Here is a 26,432-nt window from a genome sequence, read left to right as displayed (position 1 = left end):
ATAGATGTCGATTTATTTATATTTATCTATTTATTTATTTTTTTATCCAGGAGGTTAAACTAATAAACAAAATAGTCAAAACAAAGAAACAAACAAAAAAACATTTTATTTTCTTATTTTTAATTCCAAGCTTGAAGTTGCTGCTAACTTTAATCTCTGAAACTTAAAAAAGAAGTCATAATTTGGCTTTAAATCTAAAAAAAAATAGGTCAAATTTCAGGAAAAAATAAAGTATTTGTGAATTTTCGTGAATGTTAAAAGTCAGATTTTTTTTTTAATCACCTAAAAACTTTAAGTCTGTGTTTTTTTTTCTTTTTGTCAAATTTAAGCAAAACCTCTGGAAAAAAAGAAATTAGCTCATCTTTTCCTTTTTTTTATTTTCTAGATTTCTGATGGAAAAAAAGTCAGAAGTCTGATTTTATCTTTCTCAGAATTATGACTTTTTTCCTATTATTTCAACAAAAAAAAAAAAACAACTTTTCACCATTATAGAAAAAAGGGCCGAGAACAAAGTTTGTCTGAGGCCTTAATCCTCCTTCTTTAAAATTTATTGTTGATGTATTTATTCATTGAGCTGTGGGGCTTGTTTTTTCTGCAGTCCTGTCCTTTTATCTTGTGTTTTGGAAAATTAACGAAGCTGAAGTTCATCAGCTGTTGACGTCAAACCTGAGATCCTGTTTGAGCAGCAGGAGCTGAAGAGACGAAACCGTCCGAGAGGTTTTAAATTAACCTCAGAACAATCGTCTCAGACTCATCTTCAGATTCTGAATATTCTCTCTGTCATCGCTCCGTCTGTTCACACCAAACCTTGACTCTGCATCAGAGCGCCGACAGGAGCCAGACCACAGCAGGACGTCACCACACGCTGAAACCACATCATCATCCTCACAGCTTCGCTCAGACTTCATTTAAAAACCATCAGCAGCAGCAGATGAGTCAGGGTGAGAACAACACTCCTTTAATACTCCATGAAACAGACGGACCGCAGAGCAGCAACAGGTTTTTAAATCAAACTTCTCACATCTCGTCATCAGCAGGTGGAGAAATGTTCAATCTGTTTTTCTCTCACAGACTCAGAAACGATGATTCAAAGATTTAACTCATGATTTAAACAGAAAGTCTACAACAAATCAGAGTGAAGCTAAAGTAGAAAAGATGAACATGTCTGTAACGTGACGTTTCAGTCTCTGTGTTTCCCACAGACCCAGCTGAGCTGAGCGCGCTCTCTGAGCTCCGTGGGCTCTGACGTGGAGAACCAGCTGCACTGACAGGCGTATGCTCGGTAACTCCTCCTCTTCCTCAGCTTCGCTCGGAGCTTCTGACGGTCCGGCATGTTGTTCCTACAGAGACACAGAGAGTGTGAATGAACGGATAGATGCAGAGAAACCCTGAGAAAAATAAGAGACCAGCACTTTGTGTCTGCCAGATCATATCGTTCAGGGCTCTGTTGGCCTGAAGGCGAACTGCAAACTGCAGCTTACAACTCTCTGACTTTAATCCTGGATTCTTTCTTTTCTACAAAATATTTTTTCAGAGGCTCCAAACCTCCTCTGAACATGTCTACGTGACAAAGTCCTTTTTTTTTTCTCTTCTCTGCACGAATGAAGAGCACTGATCTGTCGTTCAAGATCAAAGTCTGGTTTTCAGCTGTAATCCAGAATCCTGAACCTGAACTCAGATCTTCAGACTTAAGTTGCGTTGATTCAAACTTTAAAATCCAAACTCTGTCTATACTGAATGAACCATCCTCTCATTTATGATCATTTCTGGCTCCTTTAACTCCCACTAACTGCTTCACCTTCGCTCTCCTGAATGTCCTTCGTTCTGCGCTGAGCTCCAGGACGACCCTGTAGACTTTAAACCCAGGTCTGAGGATGATCAGAGCAGTGTGCACTAGTGCTGCACGATTTGGGGAAAAGGTGCGATTTGCGATTAGGTGGACAATATTGCGATTGCAATTGTGCTTGCGATTTAATAAAACAAGTTGTATCATGGTTAGTCTACAGACTTGCTTGGTTATCATGGAGAAAAAGCTGAATTGCATGTGCTGACATTGCGATTGCGATTGCGATATCCTCTTTTGCGATTACGTAATTGCATGTGCTGACATTGCGATTGCGATTGCGATTGCGATTGCGATTGCGATTGCGATAATCGTGCAGCCCTAGTGTGCGCCCAGGTTTTACGGCTGAAGGGTGATAGCATACAGATCAAGGGTCTTCAACCTGTGGCTCTGGAGCTTCATACGGCTCTTTGACTCCTTTATACTCCTTTATATACATATATATATATATATATATATATATATATATATATATATATATATATATATATATATATATATATATAAATTTTAATTTTTGCAAATTTTGGAAATTTTAGGAATTTGTGAAATGTTTGCAAATTTCTGAAATTGTAATCTTTGCAACTGTTGGTAATTTTTAATCAATTAATGTAATGAAATTCAAGTATAATTTCACTTTTTTTAAAAAAAAACAATTACATTTTTTTTTTTTTAATTTTTGAATTTTTGATCTTTGCAACTGTTTGTAATTTTTGCAACTTTTCAGAATTTCAAAACTGTTTAATTTTTTTTTTCAAAATTTCTTTTTGCAAATTTATTAAATTCAAAATATTTTTTATTTTTTGCAATTTTTTTGGAACTGTACAATTTTTGCAGATGTTATTTTAAATTTTTCCAAAATATTTTCACATTGCATTTTTTTCAATCTTTGCAAAAAAATAAAAAATAATAATAATTCATTTTTTTAATGTCTACAAATATATTGAATTTTTTTAAAAATAAAGCATTACATGTACAATTAATTATTTCAAAAACATCTTGATTTGATCATTATTTACTACAGTTTTACTCTGCACAGTGTAATAAACTGTTTAGTCTTTATTATAAAGATAAAGTAGATTTTGTGGCTCCTGAATGACTTTAATCCAGATAAGCTGAGGAAAAAAAGGATCCCGTGAAAGTAAAGGTTGCAGACCCCTGATGCAGATCGATGTAACAGGTGACTTGTTATCGTCTGTTGTCTTTTCAGGCTGTGACTCTTTGAAAGAGATTTATTTTTCTGTTAATCTCACTGGGTATGTTTTTAATAAAATAAAGGTTGAACCTTGGTTTAGTGGTTCTCTGGTGTTCTCTAAAAGTTTGATGTCAGGACGGGTTAAAACACACTGATGAGAGGATACAGTGAATATTCAGATTTCCATTCCCTCTCAGAGGAAACGCAGCTCAATGCTGCCACCTTCTGACCAAACAGGAAACAAACACACATGATGACCTGCTCCTTGTAAATTTGGAGACGTCTTCCTGTTTTTGTCTCAAAGAACCATTAGAAATACTCACCTGAGGAACAGGTAATCACAGGACGGGTCCCACTCACAGTCATCAAACATCAGCACCCGGAAGTCACAGGAGAGGCACCTCAGCTGGTCACATGACCTGTTGATGGATAAATTAAAGTAAAAGTGAGTTAACAGATGTTAACTTTTTCCTCTGAGCACAGTGAAATCATCGGATTATAATCTGGAGTTTGGTATTTTTATGAACCGAAAAACAAGCGACACATTTCAGATGGTTGGTTTCACACCTCTTAGACGTGGCCGTTCCCACGCCGTTTGGTACGGAGCTCCCGCCAACAAACACAGGACAGCACCTGGACGCAGAACAATTTTGCGTTTGACAGACTTTTATTGTGAAAATCACAAAACAGATAAATGTGAGAGCTGTCTTTATGCCGTCAAGTTTTAATTCTTTCTCTTTCTTCGTGTTTACTCACTTCCTCCCTCCAGACAGTGACGGCACTTTCTTCCCCCCGTGTGTTGCTTTAGGAAACTCTTCAGTCTGAAATGAAACCAGTAAAGAGAGTTTGTTTCCATGCTCAGCAGCGAGCAGATATTTTTACAATCTCTTGTGCGATGACCTTCGTCTGAGGAGAATCGCTGCAGTCGTCGTCCAGTAACTCCTCCAGGAGAGCGTCGATATCCTCACTGATGCTGCTGATCGGCTGTGCGGGTTTTGAGGCGCTGGTTCAAAAACAAAAAAAAATTCAGGGAGAAAAATCAGTGAGAGGAACTTCATGTTCATCCCTTAGATGTTCAGGGTGAAAAGTCAGTTTTTCTTCACTTTTTCAGTCATCGTACACAAGCCTCAGGCACACGAATCTATGATAGGCCTGTCACGATAACACATTTTGCTAAACGATAATTTTCCAAAAAATTATTTCCGATAAAAGATATTATTGTCAATATTATTTTGATTTTTTTTTTTTTTTCAATTTTTTCATTGATGTAATTTTGATAAATGGGATAATAAAGTGAGTACACCATATCAACAGCAAGAAACTTTAATTTCTTAAGAGTATTTAACTGTAATTAAAAGGTCAGGATCTTTTAAATGAAATAAATTAAACAAAAAATATAATAAATTTAACAAACAAGAAAGAGAAAAAAATACAATGAAAATGAAAATAATTAATACTAATCAAAAACAATAAAACATAGACCCTGTCTCTAAAGAAAAAACGAAACAAAAAAAACAAAAAAAAAAACAATAAAAACTATAGCCTAAATAAAAGGGAGTTTATACAGTTCCTGAATTGTTTGTAACATGTCCTTTTTCCCAGTCAATCCGTACTGTCTGTCAAACATTTTTAACATTTCTGGCTTTCAACCGTATTGAAGGGCTGCATTTCTTTGGTGATGTATCTGTCTTTGAGCGCCACCATTTGGAGCTTTTATTTCTATTTACTTTGCAGACCAAAAGCCTTAGTAAGAGCGGATTGTCAAAGAACAAGGCTCTGCTGCACCTCCCCTTCTTCTTCTTCGTCGCCACTATTTTCAAACAAATGTGACATATCAGCTCGTTGGTGTTCATGAGCTCACACTTTGTACATTCTGATAAAAAACTAAATATTCCCACACTGGGACTGTGGCAGGCGGCTTAAGAACCGTATCTTTGGTGCCATCGCTCATATTAGCGCGTTTCCTCCTTACCCCTCAGGACGCTCGCTTCAGCTCTGTCCGTGTGTACGCACGAGCAGCCCCGTCTTCACCCCAAAGATCACATTTTTGACAGATGCTCACTCCGCTATAAATCTGCTAAATCTGCTATAGAACCTATGCACCCCGATGTTAGGAAAGATAGACGTAGTGAGCCATCTTCTCATTCAGCCTCTTTGGTCCAAAGAGAGGAGGAAAACAAACATGCAGCACGTGTCAGTTTATCGAGGCTGGCAAACTTACCGAGGACGTTTTTATTTATCGTTCGGTTAATCGATTTATTGATTATCGTGACAGGCCTAATCTACGATACGTAAAATACTAAACAAGAATGAAGTTCATGGGAGGACACCACGGAGGAAGAAACTGTTTGATGTTCCACAGCACTACTGGCAAAATATTCTGAAACCAAAGCTGAGACGCAAACACCAACGTGATTTCCCAAGTCTATCAAGACAGGAGAACTGAAGGCCATCTATCCACCAATGGAAGCTCGACAGAAGGTGGATTATTCAACGGGACGATGACCCAAAGCGCAGAAGCAAATCAACAACAGACGGGCTTTGAATGGAGAAATACACCCTCTGGTCTGTCTAGTATTTTGGGGAATTGAGAGAAATTGTTTCATAAAACCAAAGTTACATCTAAGCGTGCTAACCACTAGCAAATTCATGTAATTTCCCATATATGTTAGCATCAAGTTAGTGCTATTAGTAACTCGAAAGAGTTCACGGCCTTTTTCTTGCAGCTGTCTGTGAGAAACTACTGCACAGATTCTGAATCAAATAAAGGCATTAAAGATTATTTGTTTGTGTCCCCACTACTGTGTCTTTGCTTCCAGATACACTTTAAAACCAGAAGCTGCCTCATAATACAATAAAATGTAAATTTATGAACCATTAAATCTTCCATGGAAGAGCTACAGCTGACAAAACAGACACATGACGCCACATTGGTTTTAGTTTTAGTGTTTGTTTGCTATCCTGAGCACAAGCTAGTTTAACCATACCCTGCTTCACACCTGAGTAAAGGATGTAAACAACAGAACACAGCGAGTTATTAAACATTATGAAATATAAAAAACCGGAAATGTATCATATATAATTGTTCAGTAGAAATGCGCGTTTTGCTGTTCAGAGAAGGCTAGTCTGAGACACTATCCAGTAGCATTAGCATTGTTTACCTGTGTTTCCTCTCTACGTTATCATCTTTCCCGCGGTTTCCCGCCTCGTTCGACTCCCCGCGTGCTGACGGTGTGACGGAAACGTTACGACAAAACTTCCTCTCGATTTCATCCAGCAGCTCGTCCAGGTCATCGTCGTCTTCTTCCATGTTTCATCAATTTATCCACCATGCTGTTAGCTCCCAGGCTAACCTAGCGGCAGAGCGTCCGTCGTTGCTAGGAAACAGAATGACGTGGCAGAGCTCTGTTGACATCCCCTTCAAAATAAAAGTTACATTAAATATTAAATCGATTTTTTTTTTCTCATCCAAATTGCAACACATATACGGATGATGGTGTTTTAAAAATATATTGAACTATTTCTGTTGTTGTTCACTATCTGTACAAACCTTTTTAATTTTAATTTGCTTTATTTATTTCAAACATCGTACTACTTGCTGCTTTTTAAATATAAAATATAAATACTCCGCTGTTAAAGCAAAAATAATATGACTTAATTTATCCCTTCATGCAATGTCACAAGTCTCAGAAATAATAACAATAATAAATGATATATGGATTAGGAGCTATCAATCTAACTGAGAATTTGTTGGATTTATTGTGTTTGTGTGTACATTTTATACTTGTATATTGGTTGGGCATATTTCTTGCAGTTTTTGTAGTTACAGTCATGTATTACTGTATCTTGTTATTTTATTGTTATTTTGCACGAAACACTTCTTTTGCTACTTTCATTTTGTAATAGGACAATTAAAGGATTATGTTAGTTTAATGTATTTCTTTATAGCAAGAAAAAAACTGTTAGAAAACAAATAAATTTGAAGAGGACAGGAAATCAATGTGGTTGAACTTGTTTTCTGATTTGTCAACGTATTAATTGTTATTTTCTTACTTTGATTTCTGTATGGTTCAGTTTTTGGTCTGTTTATGGGTGTTTTGATGTCATATATTAATGCTGAATATAAAATTCACAAAATTCACAATAGTGCAGTTTAATGCCTTTTTACTCTCTATATGAGAATATGATAATCCATTTGCAGTAACTCAAGGAAATACGACCTAATCCCATGAACACTCTAATGTCAAAAAATATATTTTAGACATGTGTTTGTGAAGAGCTGTCTTATCTCTTTTTATGTACTTCAATTATATCTTTAAATATTTTCTCCACCCTCTCATAAAGACTTTGGTACACTTACAAATATAAAAAGTTCAGATTTCCTCTAAACTTTTGACAAGAGCCATTACATTTTATTTTGAAAATACAAAACGGAAGCAAGTTTTTTCCAACCACGGTGCAAACACGGTGGTTAGCATGGGCGCTAATAGGTATCTGTACGAAACGAACGTAAATACCGTTGCAACTTAAATACGTCACGACAAGAAACAAACTAAAATGAGTAAATTTAGCGGAAGAAAGCAACGATTTACGAAAAACGTAGAAAAACGTGACGTTGTCGGCAGGATTCGAACCTGCGCGGGGAGACCCCAATGGATTTCTAGTCCATCGCCTTAACCACTCGGCCACGACAACCGGATATTCTGCCTACGTCAGCGGAAGTAGATTTAAAATGTTATTTATATACATAACAGCAATAAGAGGACTTGTAATAACTTCTTCGGTATTTTATTCATGTATTTATCGATTTTCTGTGCCGCATATCCTGTCCGGGTCGCGGGTGGGTGGAGCCTATCCCAGCCGTTATCGGGCGAGAGGTATTGGTCGCCAGCCAATCACAGGGCTGACACAGACAGACAACCGTTCACGCACACACTAACACTTAAGGACAAATTAAAGTGACCAATTAACCTGGTGAGCATGTTTTTGGACTGTGGGAGGAAGCTGGAGAGAACCCACGCATGCACGGGGAGAACATGTAAACTCCTCACAGAAAGGCCCACCGGCCGAGGTGGGAATCGAACCGGTGACCCTCTTACTGTGAGGCTGCAGCACCAATCTTTGTATTTTATTTTATTTTTATTAGCACTAATTAACATCAGGACCTAAATCCATACCCTCTGAGTTAGTTTTTTCCCCGGCATTTTAATACATTTTTACGTTATTTCAATAAACTGTATAAATCTGATTATTTCCTGAGACATCCAAAAGACTACTTGGGAAGATTTTCCCTCTACATTTAAAAAAAAAAAAAAAAATTATTTCAGTATATCTGCTTTTATTTTTGTTTTACAGAAAGACATGATCAAAAAAAAAAAAAAAAATGTATTTTTCTTTTTTTTCATTATTGATTTAACTAGTTACTCGTCTGCATACAGGCATCTCAGGAGATGTTTTCACAGAAATAAAAGTTTTTACCTTCAAAAACTAAGAATAAAATATGGTCAAGAGATTTGTTCCTTAGACAGTTTTCTTCTTTTTTGTTTGTTGTTGAAGTTTACCGATATTCTGTTTGTTATTAATTTCTATTTTTTCTTTTATAGAATAGAGTTAAAAGATCAAGCACAAAGTCAAATACACACTCCATTAACAAGAAGAAACTTCATTTATATCAAGGAAAATCTTTTCACAGTAGTAGACGTACACTCAGGCTTATTATGAGACAGACGACAAATACATTACAACTAAAAAAGTGAAAACAACCTTAAAAATGTTTCAAAGTGATCAAAACAGAAACACTACCAGCTCTTGAGGAGTTCAGTGAAAGAAGAAGTGATGGTGGAAAATAAAACACAAAGTTAGAGGTTGTACCTTAAAAATAGAGTTTCCAACACGTCAGGCGTTTACATATAAAAAAAAAACAAAAAAACATGTTTCTTCTAGTAAAAAATACATTTTTATTCACATAGAAACAGCAGATATTACAGTGCACAGCACATCTTTGAGAACTCTTCAAATTAAACAATCAACAGTGACAAACATTAACATTAAAGTCATCACAGACGCTCATTTCAGCCGGTGAAATGGTGGAGAGCTGTTTTTTTTCACTCCTTTGTTTTAGTCGTGCAAGTAGGAGTAGGAAGAACAAATGAGACGCCACAAAACAGGAAATGAAAAAGGTAAATGTAACATAGGATGTCATTTCTTTGAATCAGTAAATAAGAAATATACTCGTCCCTGATTGGCTGAAAAACACATTCCCAGGTCTGTTATTTCTCTGCAGCTGACTCTGGAAGATTAATTCAACGCTAAAACTAAAGCAGTGACTTAACCAGAGATCGATGGAATCAAAAAACAAAAAGACCCGTGTCAACTTCTTGTTTACGTTTTCTCACAACATTAAACGTGAGGGATTATAATCCATCCCTGAATCCATTTGGCTGAAAATTTAACAACAAATGATTTTTTCTTCTTCAGTAGTTAGCTGTTATTGGTCGTACAGCTGATGTTTAGCTGTTTCCTAAAGTGTCTAAACACCTGTTATATACTTTGGCTCCTAAAAAACACAACAACTAGCGACAGTGTTTGGGCCACATTAGACAGAAAATCTGAGATTTGAATGTTGAGTTGTAGTAATCCTCAAAAACGTCTTATTTACAGTCAAAATCATCTTGTTTCAAGAATTATTTTTACTCTTTACGTTTCATTCAGGTGTTGTTTTGGTGAAATAAGACTGTTTTTCTAGACTTGCCTGATTAACGTGGCTCAGATTAAGTCTAATCAGACCTTTTTCACTAAAATAAGACACAAACACTGGCTTAGATCTTTTACCAGGCAAAAATAATAATCTTTTTAAGAAGAATATTAAATAATAATGTTTATTCTGATCTCTAAATGAGAACCTCCACGATCCTCATTTAATCTCAGTTTTCTTTCCTTTTTTTTATTTCTAACACACGCTCACTGAGAAAAGAAGTGAAGAAGACTTTCTCTTTTTTATCTCAGATATTTTCTGTTTTGAATGTGGCCCAAACACTCAGACACACTAAATGTCTCCTAAGATACAAAAACATTTTTAACTCCAGATCTTTGAGTGCTGAGCTCCACGGTGCAGACACTCTGACTGGCCAGCAGGTGGAGCTGTTGCTGCAGGTCGATCTGTTCTCTGCTCTAGACGCCTCGCTGACTGAGTCCTGCACGGACGCAGCTAGGTCCGGACCACTTCCTGTGACCTGGCTGGAGCCTAATCCTGAACTAAACTCCTAAACTCAGAGAGGAACCCCTCGCTCTGCGTGCACACCTGTTCCCAAACTTTGCTCACTCAGGGGACCTCAAATGAAAATCTGTCTTTTTAAAGTTGTCCAATAAAACGGGGACTCATCATGTCTCTAAACTTCAACTTTCAGCGGGACTTTATGAATGTGCTCTAACTTGGTGGAAATAATGTGTTGCACTCTCGGCTCACTGTCAGCTGATCCTCCTGTAGGATAAAACTCAAGCCCAGACTTTATCTTCAGACGTAGCCAAACTTCATCACAGACGCTTTGGATGGTTTAGGACCTAACGTAGCGATCATCATCAGGTCCTTTTTGTTCAGCGGTCGGAGCCGGGGGTCGATTAGCGTCTCTTGTTTTGTGGGTTTATTTCCTTTGAGGGTGTTTTTCAGGCAGCCCTGTGAAGGAGACAGAGGGAGGTTTAGAAAAGGAAACTGAGGGCGGCTGAGGCGTGAAGTTTCCCAGGCGTCAGAGCGTGTAAGCGTATTTTTGAACTTACATAGCTTATTGTGAAAACTAGAAGTGCAAACACCAGCAGCAGGATGGCGAAGACCACTAAAGAAGTGTCTCTGATCAGCTCCTCTGTCTCGTCTGACTCATCAGGACATCCTGGAGAGGAAACGAAAACTGGAGTTAGTCCACTTTAACCTTCACATCCCATTAAAGAGGGGGTATTCAGCTTTATCAACTGTAAACATGGATCAAAGTATCAATCCTGGATGTTCAGACTGAGCATGAGCAGATTTTTAAACCCCTACATGTTCATTTACCGTAAAAATCTCAGAGGGAGAACTGGCCAATCAGAGTGAAGGGGGTTTGTGTAGTAGGGAGCCTTAAAGAGACAGCTGCTAAAACAATGGGGATTTTTATAAGCTGTAAATCATGTACAGAAACTACAGGGGCACCAGAGGGACAAAATAATGACTCAAAAATACCCCCTCTTTAAGTTGGAGGTGAAAAACCAGACACTAGAATATCAATATAGAAAGAGGCGCTCTTCTTCTTCGCCTGTTTTGAAGTCATAGTGAGACGCCAGAGTTCATTTCAGTCCCAGTTAAAAAAAACCCAGACAGGAGCTTTAACTCCGATTCCTGTCAGACGAGCTTCGATGGGAAAATCAGAGTTGTGGTCTGAGTTTGTTCTTGTGTTTGAAAAGCAGGTGTTTCTCGAAGGTGATTTCCATCTTGTCCTGTTTGATAATAAAGATGAAATGAAGCCTGAATTCCCCTGATCAAATGTCACTGACACCTGTCTGACCTCACACAGAGCCAAATTAGAGAAGTGGCACCAGGTCCCTCACAGGATCACATGATGGGCTCTCAGAGGCTCTTTGTTCAGGTCTCACCGCCGCCCCCTCAGGGTGAGGAGGAGGATGTACTCTGATGTTTCTGGCAGCAGATTAAAGGGCTCTGATCAGACTGTTCTTTGATTCACAGGTCTGGAAATAATCCACCGTCTTTGTTTCCTTCTCATTAACGCAGACACGGAGCTCTCCACCTCAGAACAAAACACTGTATCAAAGCAGAGACACATGCTGTGCCCCGAGCTCCGTCTCTTACCTAAGACAGTGAGGAGAACCTGCTTCTCCCTGTTCTGCTCCCCGACAGGTGCTGCCAGGGAGCAGGTGTACAGGCCGCGGTCCGAGCAGGTGATGTTGGGGATGAAGATGTCCGCCGAGTCGTCCAGCAGCTCCACTTCCCGCTCCACACCCAGGTACCACTGCACCGTCCCGTTAGGGAGCTCTTTGGTCAGGATGCCGTTAAGGCTGGGCGACGGGGGCTGAATCACCTGTGAGGAGGTCACATGACATCATCAGTGGGAGGCTTCTGATTGGTCAGAAACAGTTGAAGGATTGCACCTTTATTCCAATTCATGTTACCACTGGGAGAAGAATTTTTCAGAATTCTAGAATTCTGTTTCTGATCACAGAGTTCTAGAATATGGACTCTATTCCTCCCAATTCTAGCATTAATTGATTTTTTTCTTCCAGTATTCTTACTTCTTTTTCACAATTCTAGAATTCTGTCTTCAGCTGACTTTAAAGATAGAAATCTTTCTTTGATCTTAGTTGTCTGAGGAGTCGCACTCTTTCACTCAGCATTCCAGATTCTGATTCCATCTTTAAAGTCAGAATTCTAGAATTCTAAGATCTCAGTCCGAGTCCCTTTTCACATTCTAGATCTCAGTATATATCTGACTTAAGAGAGTAAATTCTGTCTCTGTTCTGATTCTAGAACTTTAGAGTTCTGACACTTAAGTCAGATTCTGGTCTTTAAGATCAGAGTCTTACTTTTTTTTTGGAATAATCCTTTTTTAATCTCAGAGTTCTGGAATTCTGACATCAAAGATGGTTTTCTCTTATTTCTCTTAATATCCAAACTTTCACTTTTTTGTTACAATTCAAACTAGGATCTCACAAATCTAGAATTTTGTTTCTGACATCTGGAATTCTGTTTTTATCCCAGAGATCTAGAAAAGTTTTGACTTTAATCTCTTATACAATAACTTACATTTGTTATAAATTGATTTTTATTGATTGTTTGGTGTTTGCGCTCATACTTCCTGTCATCCCTGTGTGAGCCTGTGTCCTGTTGGACCACCTAAGATCAAAGGTCTGCTGACCCACTTTAATAATCTTTATAATCTCTGATAATATTATCGATAGAACAGCTACCAGTGTGTTTATTGCTACCTGACCTACACGAAGTTGTTTACAGGAAAAAGACTCAGGACTCTGAGTTGTGACCTTTTGTCACCACTTATTGCTGCTCCTATAGCTTTTAATTAAAACTATCACATGTATAAAGTTCACTATGATGCTAATGAATTAGCTTCTCAGGCAAACCTTGGAGTGTTGTTCTCTTCTATCTGCCAAACAGCACATTTGAGAGCTTTAACCTCCCGTCCCTGAGCTGGATCAGACCATTTGGCTTCTGTACAAGTGAAAGTAAAACCACCCTCTTTTTCAAATTCAAGTCAGCCAATAAAATGAAAGCATACAGGATATAAAAAGGACGACTTGTTTCAACTTGCCCTGAGCTGTAATCAGACTAACGACTTTATTTATGTAGCATCTTTTAAAAAACACAGAAGGAGGAACCACCCCACAGTTTGACCCATCATCACATGATCTGAGAGCAAAGAGACCAGAAAGCATAACTGAGCAAAATGAAAGGAGATGCAGTCATCAGTGTGTCTGAAACAAATCAGCATTAAAGTTTTGAAAGAGACTAAAACAAAGAGAAGTATGACAACAGGTTTGGATATAAACAGAGTTGGAGTCATTGTTTGCAGGTAGAGAAATAAAATGAACTTAAGACAGATTCTCTGGTTACCTTGTACCAGGTGAGGGCTAAATATTCTACCCCTGGTTTGAACACAGCAGGACAGGGGAGGGTACAGTCACCCCCGAAGGTGGTGGTGACCTCCAATGTGTCTCCTGGTGCTGCCAAGATGACAGCAACGTGCACACCTGAGGGTCGAATGAATGAATGACCTGAGTTTGTGTGCAAAAACCAAAGGCTTCAGAAATACACACATACACAATACAGTTCATAAAAACGTAGGAAGAGTTTCGTTAGAAATATACTCACACAGGGAGAGCATCAGCAGAGTGAGGCCCAGAAAGTTCTCCGAGGTCATGATGAAGCTGGTGTGAGCAGTTGAGACATGTACGTGTACAGCAATGCTCTCGTTTTATATGTGTCCCGAAACGTAAAACATTACAACCGAAAGGAGAAGTATCACCCAGTTAGAGAGGGAGGGGGGCGTGGTTTGTTTTTCCCCCCCTGCGGCTTCCGTTCTAGAACGAGCTGCGCAGATGCGCAGAACAGACGTGTGACGTCAGCGACGCTTCGTCTACGCTTTTTTCAGTCTGTTGCATGAGAAACACCGGTGCTGTCTGCAGCGACTCACTTTTCTTTTGAGCCATGCAATCTTTTTTTGCCATCTCATTAAGTGTCGGTGAGTAGCTGAATGACTAATAACTTAAATGTCTGTCTAGCGCTGAGGAGGCATCTGTTACTTCATGTGTTTGTTATTCAGTTTTTACTACTGTTACATGGTTAGCACTGTGCTAACCGTATTACCTTTTACAAATATCTCTAAAATCCCCTTTACACTTGGTTTCTCTATATGCTGCATTCATGGAGCATATATAAAGATAGAATCTGAAAGTCGGGAGATTACGGCGCCATTCGGCGTTGGAGTAAAGCTGGCTGTCATCCGTTAAACAGAGAAGGCCTTAGCATTAAGCTAGTTTTGCTAATATTTTAGCCAATGATCTTCGCATGTCCCACCAACACAAACTACAACACAAAACCCTAAATTATTAAACAAACATCTCCCCAAAGTCATTTTAACGTTAGCCGAATTCAAAATAGGACCCTGAAGATTAAATATGGCGCTTAAAACCTGCGTATCTGCAACAAATATGGCGTAATGAGTGAAGTAAAGAAATTAATAAATTTTTGAATGCAGTTCGGCACTCACCCGCTAAGCGAATAATTTGACTTTTGACTCGTGAATTATTAATGATGCATATTTGTGACTCATAATTCAGTTTGTTTTGTATAAGAATGCTTTATTATTATTATTATTTTATTATTAATATTTGTAAAAAAAAAAAAGTGTTTATATTATGTGTAGTAATGTTGCGTCACCGCGTCACGTGTGCTCCGCAGAAGCGTCTCTAACTTCCTGCCAACTTAAAAAAATAACTAAAGTCTCTTCTGGAGAAAAACTGTACCAAGAGTGTTTTAATCCACTTCCAAAGACGTAATCTTGTAGTAATAAATTATTCGGGTGATTTAATGTGGCGCAGACCTGACCTCAGGCCGGTAAAGGAAAGTGAAAGCAGCTCGGGATTCCCCGGGATTTCTCGGAAAGAGGTAGTTTCTTTCCAAACAACAGGGAAGTAGATCAAGATCAGGGATTCCCCACCACATGTTTAAGGTTAGGTTACAAATAGTAAAGTATTAAAGGGTTAGTGAGAATAAAAGGCTTATTGTTTTTATTACGAAGGGGAATTTTTCAAGTGTGTAACCCTGTATTTAAGTAACTAGAGGATTTTTATGATTAAAAAAAAAACACACCTTATGGACATTTTGATCATTATTTTTACTGGACAGATTATCCTCCAAACCCTTCTCTTCTTTTCTTTTTTTTTTTTTTTTTGCCTATAGCATCACTTGTTTTTGTCTATGTAATGTTTCACATGCAAAACAGAGATCCAAACACACACTCTGTTTTTCTCATGTTCCCCTCATTTCTTCTTCTTCTTCTTCTTCTTTGTTGAATAAAGTCACAGCTGTCATCGAGCTCGTGTCGGGTAACTCTCAGGTGAAAACGATGAACTCGACCTATCCCTGCTGTGACCTTCGGAGCATCCGCTTTGACCATCACTGTGACAACTTGCTGAGCCATGACTATGTGGTAATAATCCCTTTATACACTAAACAACGAGTGTATTTACATGGACCTGGGTCATGATCATATGTGGGATGTGGCGTTCACATGCACACAGAGATAAGTGGATCATGATACTGTATTACAGATTATATTGAAGTAAAAAGTCCATGTGCAATACTTGAAATGTTGGATTTGTGACATTTCTGTTATTTCACCATCGTTCAAACAGACAAACAGCCCAAAGCGAGCGTCATCAGGTAATAATCAGAGCACAGCTACTTAAAATAATAATCCTAATCAACCCCTGAGGCCACTTTGCTTTCCACTTTACAAAACTTAAACAGACCTCCTCCTTTCATTTCGTTTTATTTCAGAAAGCATTTGCAGTGCTAGCTTAGCCTTTAGCCTTTAGCTTGTAGCTCGAGCACTGCTGAGTGTTTGTGCAGCCTCAGCTGTGAGTTAAGTGATGGTTGTCATCACTAGGTGTGAATAAAGATGGCTGACATGTTGAAACTCCTAAAAATAAAGCCAGAGAAATACAAAGTTGTGTTTCAAGTGTTTCAGCCTCACTTATGAGAGGCCTTCGTGTCATCCATCTTTTTCAGTCTCGAGTAACTTGATTTTCTGTAGTTGCTGTAGTTTCTTTTCCCCTGCCTCTACGAACTAATCGGAGAAAGCAAAGAGCGTCATATCTGGTTGCCTTTGCTTTCTCCTGAACTTTGTTCTTGAGGCAACAGCCAGAAAAACACCAGACCAGCACATGGTTGAAAAACGGTTTCTATTTGCATCATGGCACTGAAACCAAATGCAATTTCTTTTGCAAAAAAACAAAAAACAAAAGCGTTGCATCAGTTGCATCTTGATGCACGTCAGGTGGTTTTGATGCACGTTTTGTTATTTTTTTGCAAAAAAAGATTGCTGCACGTCTCATCCTGCTATTCCAAACTATGGCTGTAGCAGCGTTAGGATTAGAGCTGAGACGATTCCTCGAATGATTCGAGGTACTCGATTACAAAAAATACTTGAGTAATTTTCTCCGCCTCGAGGGATCGTTTGATTTTAAAAAAAGATCAAAGAGTGGTATTTCAAATAGAGCTGAGGACATATTAAGAGAGTTTTCAGACCCCTCAAGCTACCTCTTATACAAAATAGCAACTAGCAACAAATCTAGCTTCTTTTCTGGAGTTTGGAGACTAATGGGTCATTCTACCAAACGGGTGCCATTTGGGGGCCGCAACATTTGATGAGATGTACGAGGCACAAAAAATGTGTCAAAGTGTGTTTACAGATTTTGGAGCTACCAAAACAAGTGCTCTTACTGACATGCTGTATCAGAAAATTCTATTTCTTAAAGAGAAAAATCTTCATTTGAAAAATAACTGCTCTTTAACTAAACAAAAATGTATTTTATCTGATTACTCGATTAATCGATGGGATTTTCAGTAGAATACTCGAATACTAAAATATTGGATAGCTGCAGCCCTAGTTAGGATAGCTGTTTATAAACGGTTGCTACCTAAATACGTCTCTTTAGAGTAAATTTAAAGGCTCATATTCTGTTTTTAATAACATCTTTCTTCCTGATGTGTTTCTTTCGCAGCTTTTTGCCTTGTATCAAAAAAATGGCTCACAGAAAGGATGCATAGCTCCATGCAGAGAGATCGAGGATGGACGGATGGTGCTGGAGCAGTGTGTGGAGGTGCAAGTTTCCACAGTGTGCAAAACTGTAAGCAACACACTCCTTGATTTCTGATATTTTTAACTCTGGGACATGTTTTTATGTGTTTTTCCTGTTGTTGCTTTAAGTGTTTGGCAGAATTACAGTGAGGATCTCTGCAGAGATCAATCTTTGTGTGAAAGAGGAAGATAGAGCTGATAGATCTCTGTTCAAAGCCACCGGTCTCAGCTGAGATACCGATAAGTTAACCAGACAAAGCTCAGGAGTTTGTGGTCTACAGCCGCTCAGCTGGAGCTAAACCCGAGAAGGGTTAAAATCGTTGGGGTTTTTTGTTGCTGGAGTCTTGTTTGTGAGTGAGTTTTGTGAGTTATGAGACAAAAGTCGTGAGCCTGTCAGTGGCTTTCTGTCTGTCTTTGAAATTATAGTTTGATTTTTAACTTAGTCTTTTTTTTTTACAGAGCATGGACAAAATTCATGAGAGAAGGACCAGCTTCAAAGGAATTCCCTGCTCTGGTTCTGGTCTGGCCCCAGGTAAACCCAGGTTCCCTTTTTAAAGTTCATGAAATTCCACCTCAGAGTCATGTCTGTTTTTATTAATGCAGTGACCTCCACTACAGAGTCATGTCTGTTTTTATTAATGCAGTGACCTCCACTACAGAGTCATGTCTGATTTTATTAATGCAGTGACCTCCACTAAAGAGTCATGTCTGTTTTTATTAATGCAGTGACCTCCACTAAAGAGTCATGTCTGTTTTTATTAATGCAGTGACCTCCACTACAGAGTCATGTCTGTTTTTATTAATGCAGTGACCTCCACTAAAGAGTCATGTCTGCTCTTATTAATGCAGTGATCTCCACTAAAGAGTAGGGATAGACTGATTATCGGCCAGGCCAAATATCGGGGCTGATATTTGGCATTTTGAAGCATATCGGTATCGGCCTTTTTTCTTGTCAGACGGCCAATAAAAAACAAATTTAAAACTGTGTTGTTGCGACTGATGCAGCCTTGCCGCTGTCTGCAGTCACCACTCACCACTCAGTCCCCAGCACTGTCCCACCCACAGTAACATCTGATTGGTTACAAGCAGAGCCATGGCTTGGGAAACAGCCAATCAGCAGTGCAGTTATTAGTTACTGCAGTAACATTAAAATTTTGGAAAACTTTATTAACTGTAGAAAACTTGAGCTATTTATTTTTACAAGTTTACATTTAACTGTATAAAACATGCTGTTGAGCCTAAACTCATGCTTAAATGGATTTAAATGAAGTTAAATGTTGGAGTTTGTATTGTTCAAAATTTTGACACTAATAATTGCTCTGTGACTGTGACTGCAAATTAATATCAGCTTCAAATATCAGTTATTGGCCTCCTTGACCACAAATAATCAGTATCAGTTTCACCCCGGAGAATCCATATCAGTCTATCTCAACTGCAGAGTTGTCCGTTTTTATTAATGCAGTGACGTCCACTACAAAGTCGTGTCTGTTTTTTTATTGCAGTGACCTCCACTACAGAGTCATGTCTGTTTTTTTTGTGGAGTGACCTCCGCTACAGTCATGTCATTTTTTATTCATGCAGTGACCTCCACTACGGAGTCATGTCTGTTTCTATTAATGCAGTGACCTCCACTACAGAGTTTATTTTAATGCAATGACCTCCACTACAGTTTTTTTTGATACAGTGACCTCCACTACAGAGTCATGTCTGTTTCTATTAATGCAGTGATCTCCACTACAGAGTTATGTTTGTTTCTATTAATGCAGTGACCTCCACTACAGAGTTTATTTTATGCAGTGACCTCTACTACAGTTATTTTTAATGCAGTGACCCCCACTACAGAGTCATATCAGTTTTTTGAATGCAGTGACCTCCACTACAGAGTTTATTTTAATGCAGTGACCTCAACTACAGTTTGTTTTATTGCAGTGACCTCCACTACAGAGTTTATTTTAATGCAGTGACCTCCACTACAGAGTTTATTTTAATGCAGTGATCTCCACTACAGAGTTTATTCAATGCAGTGATCTCCATTACAGAGTTTATTTTAATGCAGTGATCTCCACTACAGAGTTGTCTGTTTTTTGAATGCAGTGACCTCCACTACAGAGTTTATTTTGATGCAGTGACCTCCACTACAGAGTCATGTTTGTTTCTTTTAATGCAGTGACCTCCACTACAGAGTTGTCTATTTTTATAAATGCAGTGACCTCCACTAAAGAGTTTATTTTAATGCAGTGATCTCCACTACAGAGTTGTCTGTTTTTATAAATGCAGTGACCTCCACTACAGAGTTGTCTGTTTTTTTGAATGCAGTGACCACCACTACAGAGTTTATTTTAATGCAGTGACCTCCACTACCGAGTTGTCTGTTTTTATAAATGCAGTGATCTCCACTACAGGGTTGTGTCTTTTTTTTTTTTATGCAGTGATTTCCACTTAAGTTATTTAGTGACTTGAAGCTGGGTCCAGGATAATTAAAATTGTGTCTGGAAATCTGGAAACCTTAGTTTTCAGTCCTTACAGTCTGACACACACACTTTGATCTTTGGGATAAGGAAGTGTTTGTATCATTGTGTTTGTAGAGTGTCAATCTGAGTCAACCATCTCTGTCTTGTCTTGTAGGGTCCGTTGGTCTGCTCCTGCTGGTCCCGCTGCTCCTCATCATCGCTGTGGACCCCTGGACCTCCTAATGCAGCTCTGAAACCAGCCGTGTCTTCGCTTTGCTCCGGGATGAGGGACTTTTCTTCGTAATGTAAATTTTTGGTTAAGCACTTTACGGCTGGGAAGCTCCTTGATGAGGAAGTGCTAAAAGCAGCTGTCGATGCAGATCACTACCTTGCTAGCAGGGCATGGCAGACCGTAGTATTAGTGAGGAGTGTTACTATAATCATACTCAGAGATTATAAACTGAAGCTAATTATGTTTTTTTTTTTGATCTGATATTTATGTCCGTTAAAAATCACGACCTCGCCAGCAGGGCCTGGCAGACAGTGTTTTCAAAAAGTTACTCTCTGCATGCTTTGGGATGAGGGAAATTAAGATGAGTCTATTTTATTTTAATTGATATATAAATGTATATTTATAAAAGTCACGACCTCGCCAGCAGGGCCTGGCAGGAAGTGTTATTAGTGAGGAGTGTTTTTAAAATCATGCTCTGGGAAAAGGGAAATATATGAATGTTGTTCTTTTTGTTTTTCTTTTTGTTCTTAGATTAGTCTTCGCTGTGTTTTTACAGCCATTGCTTTTTTTTATATATTTGAAACAATTCACTACCTCGCCAGCAGGGTGTGGTTCAGTCATCCGCGCTTATCAGTTTTTGTTGTGCTGCTTGTTGGTCCTCAACATAGGAAGATAATCAAGGTGCCTCTTATTAGAAAAATGCTAACTGCAGGTTTTTCTCTCTTCTTTAAAAAAAAAAAAAGACTTCTTCATCTTCTTCCATTTACCATCCCATTTTAGACCATAATAATCTAACTAATGGGGCATTTTTCACCCCAATTTGTAGGGATGTTTACACTATAGAAGTTTGTTTGCACAGAGTGAATGAACGAGTCTTTCCATTCCAAGTCGATTCTGATCTTTAACCAAAACACTGCCCTTAGATTTCACAGATGAAGCCGTTGTGCAAAAGTCAGATCAAGTCAAACTTCTCGAAACTCTAAGTTTTTTTGAGTTGCATTGTTGAAGGAGCCGTTTCCAGGGTTTTAATTCGTAATCACTGCGACCTGATTGAGCTGAAACATGAAACTCTTCTGCTTTGATTGTCAGAAGAAAATGAAAAAATGTGAAGTGTTAGAGTAGTTGTTTGCGCTCGCTGCTACATGAACAAAGTCAAAGAAGTTGTTGAGGTTGTTGTCAACAACTCTTATCCCAAAGGATGTTACTGATGTGTCCAGAACAGAGTTGTTTGGGTTGTTGGCTGTTTCCTGGAGTCGTCACAGACCCCTGTTACAGTAGGATTGTTGGGGTACAACTGTGTTTTTGGAGCTGTCCAGAAACATCTGACGCTGAAGAGTCGTTGGAGTTATCACGACCAGAACCGCCGACCTGGTTCTCTGAGACCGTTGAGAAAAAACTTTAAGTAGGAGAGTTGTTGTTGTTGAGAGAGAGTCGTTGGGGTTTTAGACTGATCATCTCCTGGAGTTGTTTGCACACTCTGTTTATGGCAAACTCTTGTAAAGTCACTAAGTTTTGTGTAGCTATCAACAACTCTTGTCTTAGGGCAGGGGTCTGCAACCTTTAATTTCATGAGAGCTGTTTTACCTCAGCTCACCTGGATTACAATCATTCAGGAGCCACAAAATCTACTTTATCTTCAAAACAAAGATGAAAAAGTAAAAAATTGTAAACATAGTAAAACTGGTCAAAAATTATCAAAACTAGAAGTTTTTTGTGTTTATAAAATTGTACATGTGTTGTCTTGTTTTTTTTATATTTAATTAATTTGCAGATATTAAAAAATAATAATAATACATTTGTAATATTATGCATTTCTTAAATTTGGAAAATTTATGAAATGTTAATTGGTTGCAAAATTTTTGCAAAATTTAAAATGTCAAATTTTGCAAAGTAAAAACAAAAGAAATTTAAAACGTGACAAAAAATCCCAAATTTTGAAATATTAAAAAATTTGCTAAATTTTTTGAATTTGCATAAAGGAAAAATTTAGCAAAAAAAAAATTCAAATAATTAGCAAAATTTTAGAAATTCAAAAGTTTGATATTTTTTTTCAAAATTTTTGATTTAAAAAATGTCATAAACTTTAAAAAAACAAAAAAAAAATCAAAGCTTTATTGACAGAAGTGATGCATATTTAGTATAACAAAATGTTAACCCATGATTTTATTTAGTATCGATGTCTTTAATTTTTAATTCCCCTCTATAAGAACAACAAAAATTCTTCATTTTTGTTATATTTTTTAAAGCGACAAGGAGCCACTGCTACGGAGTCAAAGAGCCACATGAGGCTCCAGAGCCACAGGTTGAAGACCCTTGTCTTAGGGGGTCGGTGAACCGTTGGGGTCACCACTATCAGAACTGTTGAACTGGTTTTCTGAGGCCGTTGAGAAAGACCTAGTCCCCTGGATTCTTCAACAACCCTGTTGAGGGAGAGTCATTGAGGTTGTTGCTACCACTAGAGTCGTTGGGGTTGATTACTGAGGATCTCATGGTTCTTGTTTATACACTCTGTTTTTGACAAACTCTTGTAGTTGATGCCATCAAATTACAGTGTTTTGTGGAATCATCTCCCAATCTTGTCTTACGGGTTTGTAAGGGTTGACATGTCCAGATGGGAGTTGTATGATTGTTGTCACCAGGTTTGTTGACTTAGTATCTCCAGGAGGTGATTTGTTGGGGTCACGACTACCGGAACTGCTGATCTGCTTACCTGGGGTTGTTGAGGAAAACCTTGATGTAGGAGAGTTGTTGTTATCAAATCTTTGGATGGGGAGTTGTCAGGGTTGTTGTCTTCAGGGTTGTAGTCCCAGTCTCCTGGATCTACATTGGGGTTTACTACCAAAGCTGCCGACCAGGTTTCCTGAAACCATTGAGGAAAAACCTTGACCTAGAGGAGTTAGTGGAGTTGTTATCTAAGCTTTTGATAAAGTCTGTTGGAATCCTTAACACCCGTCACTGGAGAGGTATCAGGGCTGTGTACCCAGTCCCCTGGATAATTCATGGACCCCACTGAAGGAGAGTTGTTGAGGTTGTTTCTACCATTGAATTAATTGGGGTTCTTGACTGCGTATCTTCACACTGTGTTTTTGGTGAACTCTAGTAGTTGTCATCAAGTCACTTAGTTTTGTAAGATTATCAACACCTCTTGTCTTCGGGGCCTGTTGGGGGTTGACATTACCAGATGGGAGTCGTTTGGGTTGTTGTCACCAGGGTTGTTGACTTCGTATCTTCACACTCTTTTTTTGGTGAACTCTTGTTGTCATCAAGTCACTAAGCTTTGTGAGATTATCAACACCCCTTGCCTTAGGAGGTCTGTCCGGGGTTGACATAACCAGTAAGGAGTCGTAACGGTTGTTTGTACCAGGGTTAGTGACTAAGTATCTCCTGGAGGTGAATTGTAAATCTTTGGTCGGAGAGTTGTCAGGGTTGTCGTCTTCAGGGCTGTAATCCCAGTCTCCTGGATTTATTTAGATTTGTCAAAGAAGAATCATCAGATTTACTACTGCTGACCTGGACGTCTTGACATCAGGGAGTTGGTGGAGTCGTTACTAAGCTTTTGACATGCTGCTGGAATCATCGACTCCTCTCATAAGGGGATTGCCTTTGAGGCCGTTGACCAAGTTTTCTTGAGTCATTAATGAATTGTTGGAGTCGTTGACCGAGTATCTCCAAGAATTGTTTGCACCTGTGGATTTTTGGGGTCGTTTTCCAGGAGTTGCCAACAACTCTTTTTGGTGAGTGCCATGCTTCTTCGTAGTAACACTAACAGTGTTGTGGGCATTGTTGTGGTATAAAACATCATTTCCTAGAGATCTGGAAAATTTCCTCCCTGAACAAACGGCCTCTCAAACTTTGCAACTCAAGTTTTAATTTTGTATTTTCTTTCTTTGTAACAAATGTCCCAAGAGAATTGTTAAAAGTTTTGTTTTCTTGAATACTATTAGCAGTAATTTGATTCCAAGTTGAGAAGTACAAGATTTTTAAATATGAAGGTGTCAGATTTATCCTTGCTGCCTTTATTGTAACATGTTTACTGAATGTGTTTGAGTTGCTTTCTTTGTAAAACTCCCCAAACTTCCTGAGCATGTCCGACAAACTAGAAGTGATATCCCCCTGTTTCTATGACTGTATTTTCAAAGTGAAGGTTTTGCACTGGAAAATGTCCTGTTTTGTTTTTGATTTGAATGATACGCACTGATGAAGCCAGCTGTTGTCCAAATGTGAGAGCAGGGAGGTGAATGAAAGTTGAAGCAGGAAAGAGCGTCTGATTGGTTGATTGGATGAAGTCTAAGCACAGATTAAAACGGTTTTATATGCTGGGTGAAAAGTAATTTTAAAACAAAGATAATTAAAACTAGCTGCCTGAATGCCAGCTTTTAAAGCAGACAGCGGCTAGTTTTACAATTTATACTCCCGGTCAGTAGGGGGAGCTCTGAATTTTTAGATGCAATAACATGGTTGTTTTATAGCTATAATATGCTGTTTTTATTTGTTTTTATTGCTTCAGTTGCGTCCTGATTTCATAAACATTCAAATTAAGCTACTTACTCATTTACAACACTTCATACAACTTAAAGAGGGGGTATTGTGCTTTTTTTAAAAAGTCTTAATTCTGTCCCTCTGGTGCCCCTGTAGTATCGTAACACGATTTACAGCAAAAAAAAATTCCTATTGTTCTCTGTCTGATGTTTAAGAAAACCCTAATTTTAGCCTCTTTGTTTTCGCTGCTGTCTCTTTAAGGCTCCCCCCACTCCACAAACCCCCTTCCCTCTGATTGGCCAGGCCCCTAGAGGCTTGTCCAGACCTTTAAAATCAGCACACGTTCAATATGAACGCCCAAACTTTTTCCTTTATTTCCATGTTTACACCTGAGAAAGTAATAATAAATAATATACCCCCTCTTTAAAGACTTTTTTGCACTTTCACAAACCTTTGTTTACTCTGTAATACTGCCGCTGTCTAAGACTGTTCTTTATCTTCTCTACATAAGTCACTTTGTAGTTTTATGCACTTTTATGAGCGTCTCGGACCTTTTTTATGTTAATTACAGACTCAAAATTACCGTTAAGATTGTTTGGCTCCTTTTTCTTGACCAGTCTTGCAACTGTTAGACGTTGTTTTTAATACTGTGGCTTTAATGTAGTTTTTTAAGACACTCTTTATCTTAAAGTTCTCATGATGCTCTTTCCTGTTTCACCATCGTCCTAAAACTGACCTTCCAAAAACTGAACAAATCTCCAAAAGTGGACATGATTTTCAAAAAGCACTGAAAGTTAAGCTCACAGGACATTTTCTGCAAAGACGACCAGAAGTCAGAGTACGAGTGCAGTTTTTTTTATGCAAACCTGAAAAAAAAGGTGCTCTGCTTTTTTATGGAGTGTGTGTTTGAATGAATGTTTTTTAATCTGTTTTCTGATTTGAGTTTAGATTTTGCTTTCGCACAAACTTCTGACCAAAATCTAAAGTTCGCAAACTCTGAGTTCATGTTTTGTTGAACTGGAATCCTTCAGCATGTTTTCAGTGGAAATGTGAAACCAGCGCTGTATTAAACGTCCCTTAATGTGTGATTCTGCTCTGAGCCAGCATAGATCACTGGAAGTTCTGTTCTCGATCGGCTGTTCTCTTCCTGTTTGTGTTGCTTTTTCATGTTCTTCATGAAATAAAAAAAAAACACTTTTCCGCTTTACATCCTGTCTGTCATTTATTGATGTGAAGATGGTGTTTTAATGCAGAGCAAAGAGTTGATTCTGCACCAGGAGAAAAGAAACAAAAACTATGGAACCCCAAAAGGCCCATAACTAAATGAATAAAAACAACATTTTTAATTAAATACCATTTTGATAAATAACAGAATAATATGTGATATGGCCATTCAATTGTGGAATCAGAAAATGTAATTATGAAATATGTTTTATTATTTAATATCAAATAAAAATAAATATTTCAAACTGACTATTTTAGCATTTTCAAACTTTTTTAGATAATTGATTTTTTTTTTTTTTTCAAGCTTTTATAAATAAAAAACCCCACATTTTTTAACAAAATCAGTTTTAATTTTCTAATGTTCTTCTCCAAATGGCCTTTTTATTTTATAGTGTCGTTTTTCATTATTAGAAAAAATAAATATTTTATAAAAGCTTGGAAATTAAATAAAAAGTCATTATTTAAAAAAATATCTTTTACAAAGTCAATTTTTATTTCATAATGTTCTTTTACATTATTTTAAAAAAGTATGAAATTGTTAAAATGATTTTTTTTATTTTCAAGCTTCTATAAAATATATTTTTTATGTATATTTAATATTTAAAAATGATTCTAGACATGAGATAAAAAGACTGTTGTAAAAAAAGAA

The 26,432-nt window shown here is 37.9% G+C and overlaps 2 protein-coding genes and 1 non-coding gene across 3 annotated transcripts; all 3 read right to left on the bottom strand.

Moving 5' to 3' along the window:
• Nucleotides 1-358: 358 nt before the first annotated feature.
• On the bottom strand, nucleotides 359-6,444 carry cfap418 (cilia and flagella associated protein 418). The gene is made up of 6 exons (XM_074683922.1): nucleotides 6,200-6,444; nucleotides 3,939-4,041; nucleotides 3,795-3,859; nucleotides 3,606-3,671; nucleotides 3,362-3,457; nucleotides 359-1,340 (listed from the first exon to the last, which is right to left on the bottom strand). The coding sequence occupies exons 1-6, from the start codon at nucleotides 6,346-6,348 to the stop codon at nucleotides 1,181-1,183; spliced, it is 639 nt and encodes a 212-aa protein (XP_074540023.1). The 5' UTR covers nucleotides 6,349-6,444; the 3' UTR covers nucleotides 359-1,180.
• Nucleotides 6,445-7,651: 1,207 nt separating this feature from the next.
• On the bottom strand, nucleotides 7,652-7,733 carry trnas-aga (transfer RNA serine (anticodon AGA)). Its single transcript has one exon. It is a non-coding gene; the product is annotated as a tRNA-Ser (tRNA).
• Nucleotides 7,734-8,733: 1,000 nt separating this feature from the next.
• Nucleotides 8,734-14,080, bottom strand: cd83 (CD83 molecule). The gene is made up of 5 exons (XM_074682639.1): nucleotides 13,906-14,080; nucleotides 13,648-13,784; nucleotides 11,872-12,100; nucleotides 10,812-10,921; nucleotides 8,734-10,710 (listed from the first exon to the last, which is right to left on the bottom strand). Exons 1-5 carry the CDS (start codon nucleotides 13,952-13,954, stop codon nucleotides 10,552-10,554), a joined length of 684 nt encoding a protein of 227 aa, XP_074538740.1. The 5' UTR covers nucleotides 13,955-14,080; the 3' UTR covers nucleotides 8,734-10,551.
• Nucleotides 14,081-26,432: the final 12,352 nt, after the last annotated feature.

The sequence above is a fragment of the Halichoeres trimaculatus genome, unplaced genomic scaffold, assembly GCF_033239565.1.
Source record: "Halichoeres trimaculatus isolate MK-OKI-2021-1 unplaced genomic scaffold, fHalTri1.1 fHalTri1_scaffold_12, whole genome shotgun sequence".
In the NCBI taxonomy this organism is placed as follows: domain Eukaryota; kingdom Metazoa; phylum Chordata; class Actinopteri; order Labriformes; family Labridae; genus Halichoeres; species Halichoeres trimaculatus.
Note: the sequence above shows the minus strand (reverse complement) of the source record. Positions and strands in the feature narration are given on the sequence as shown.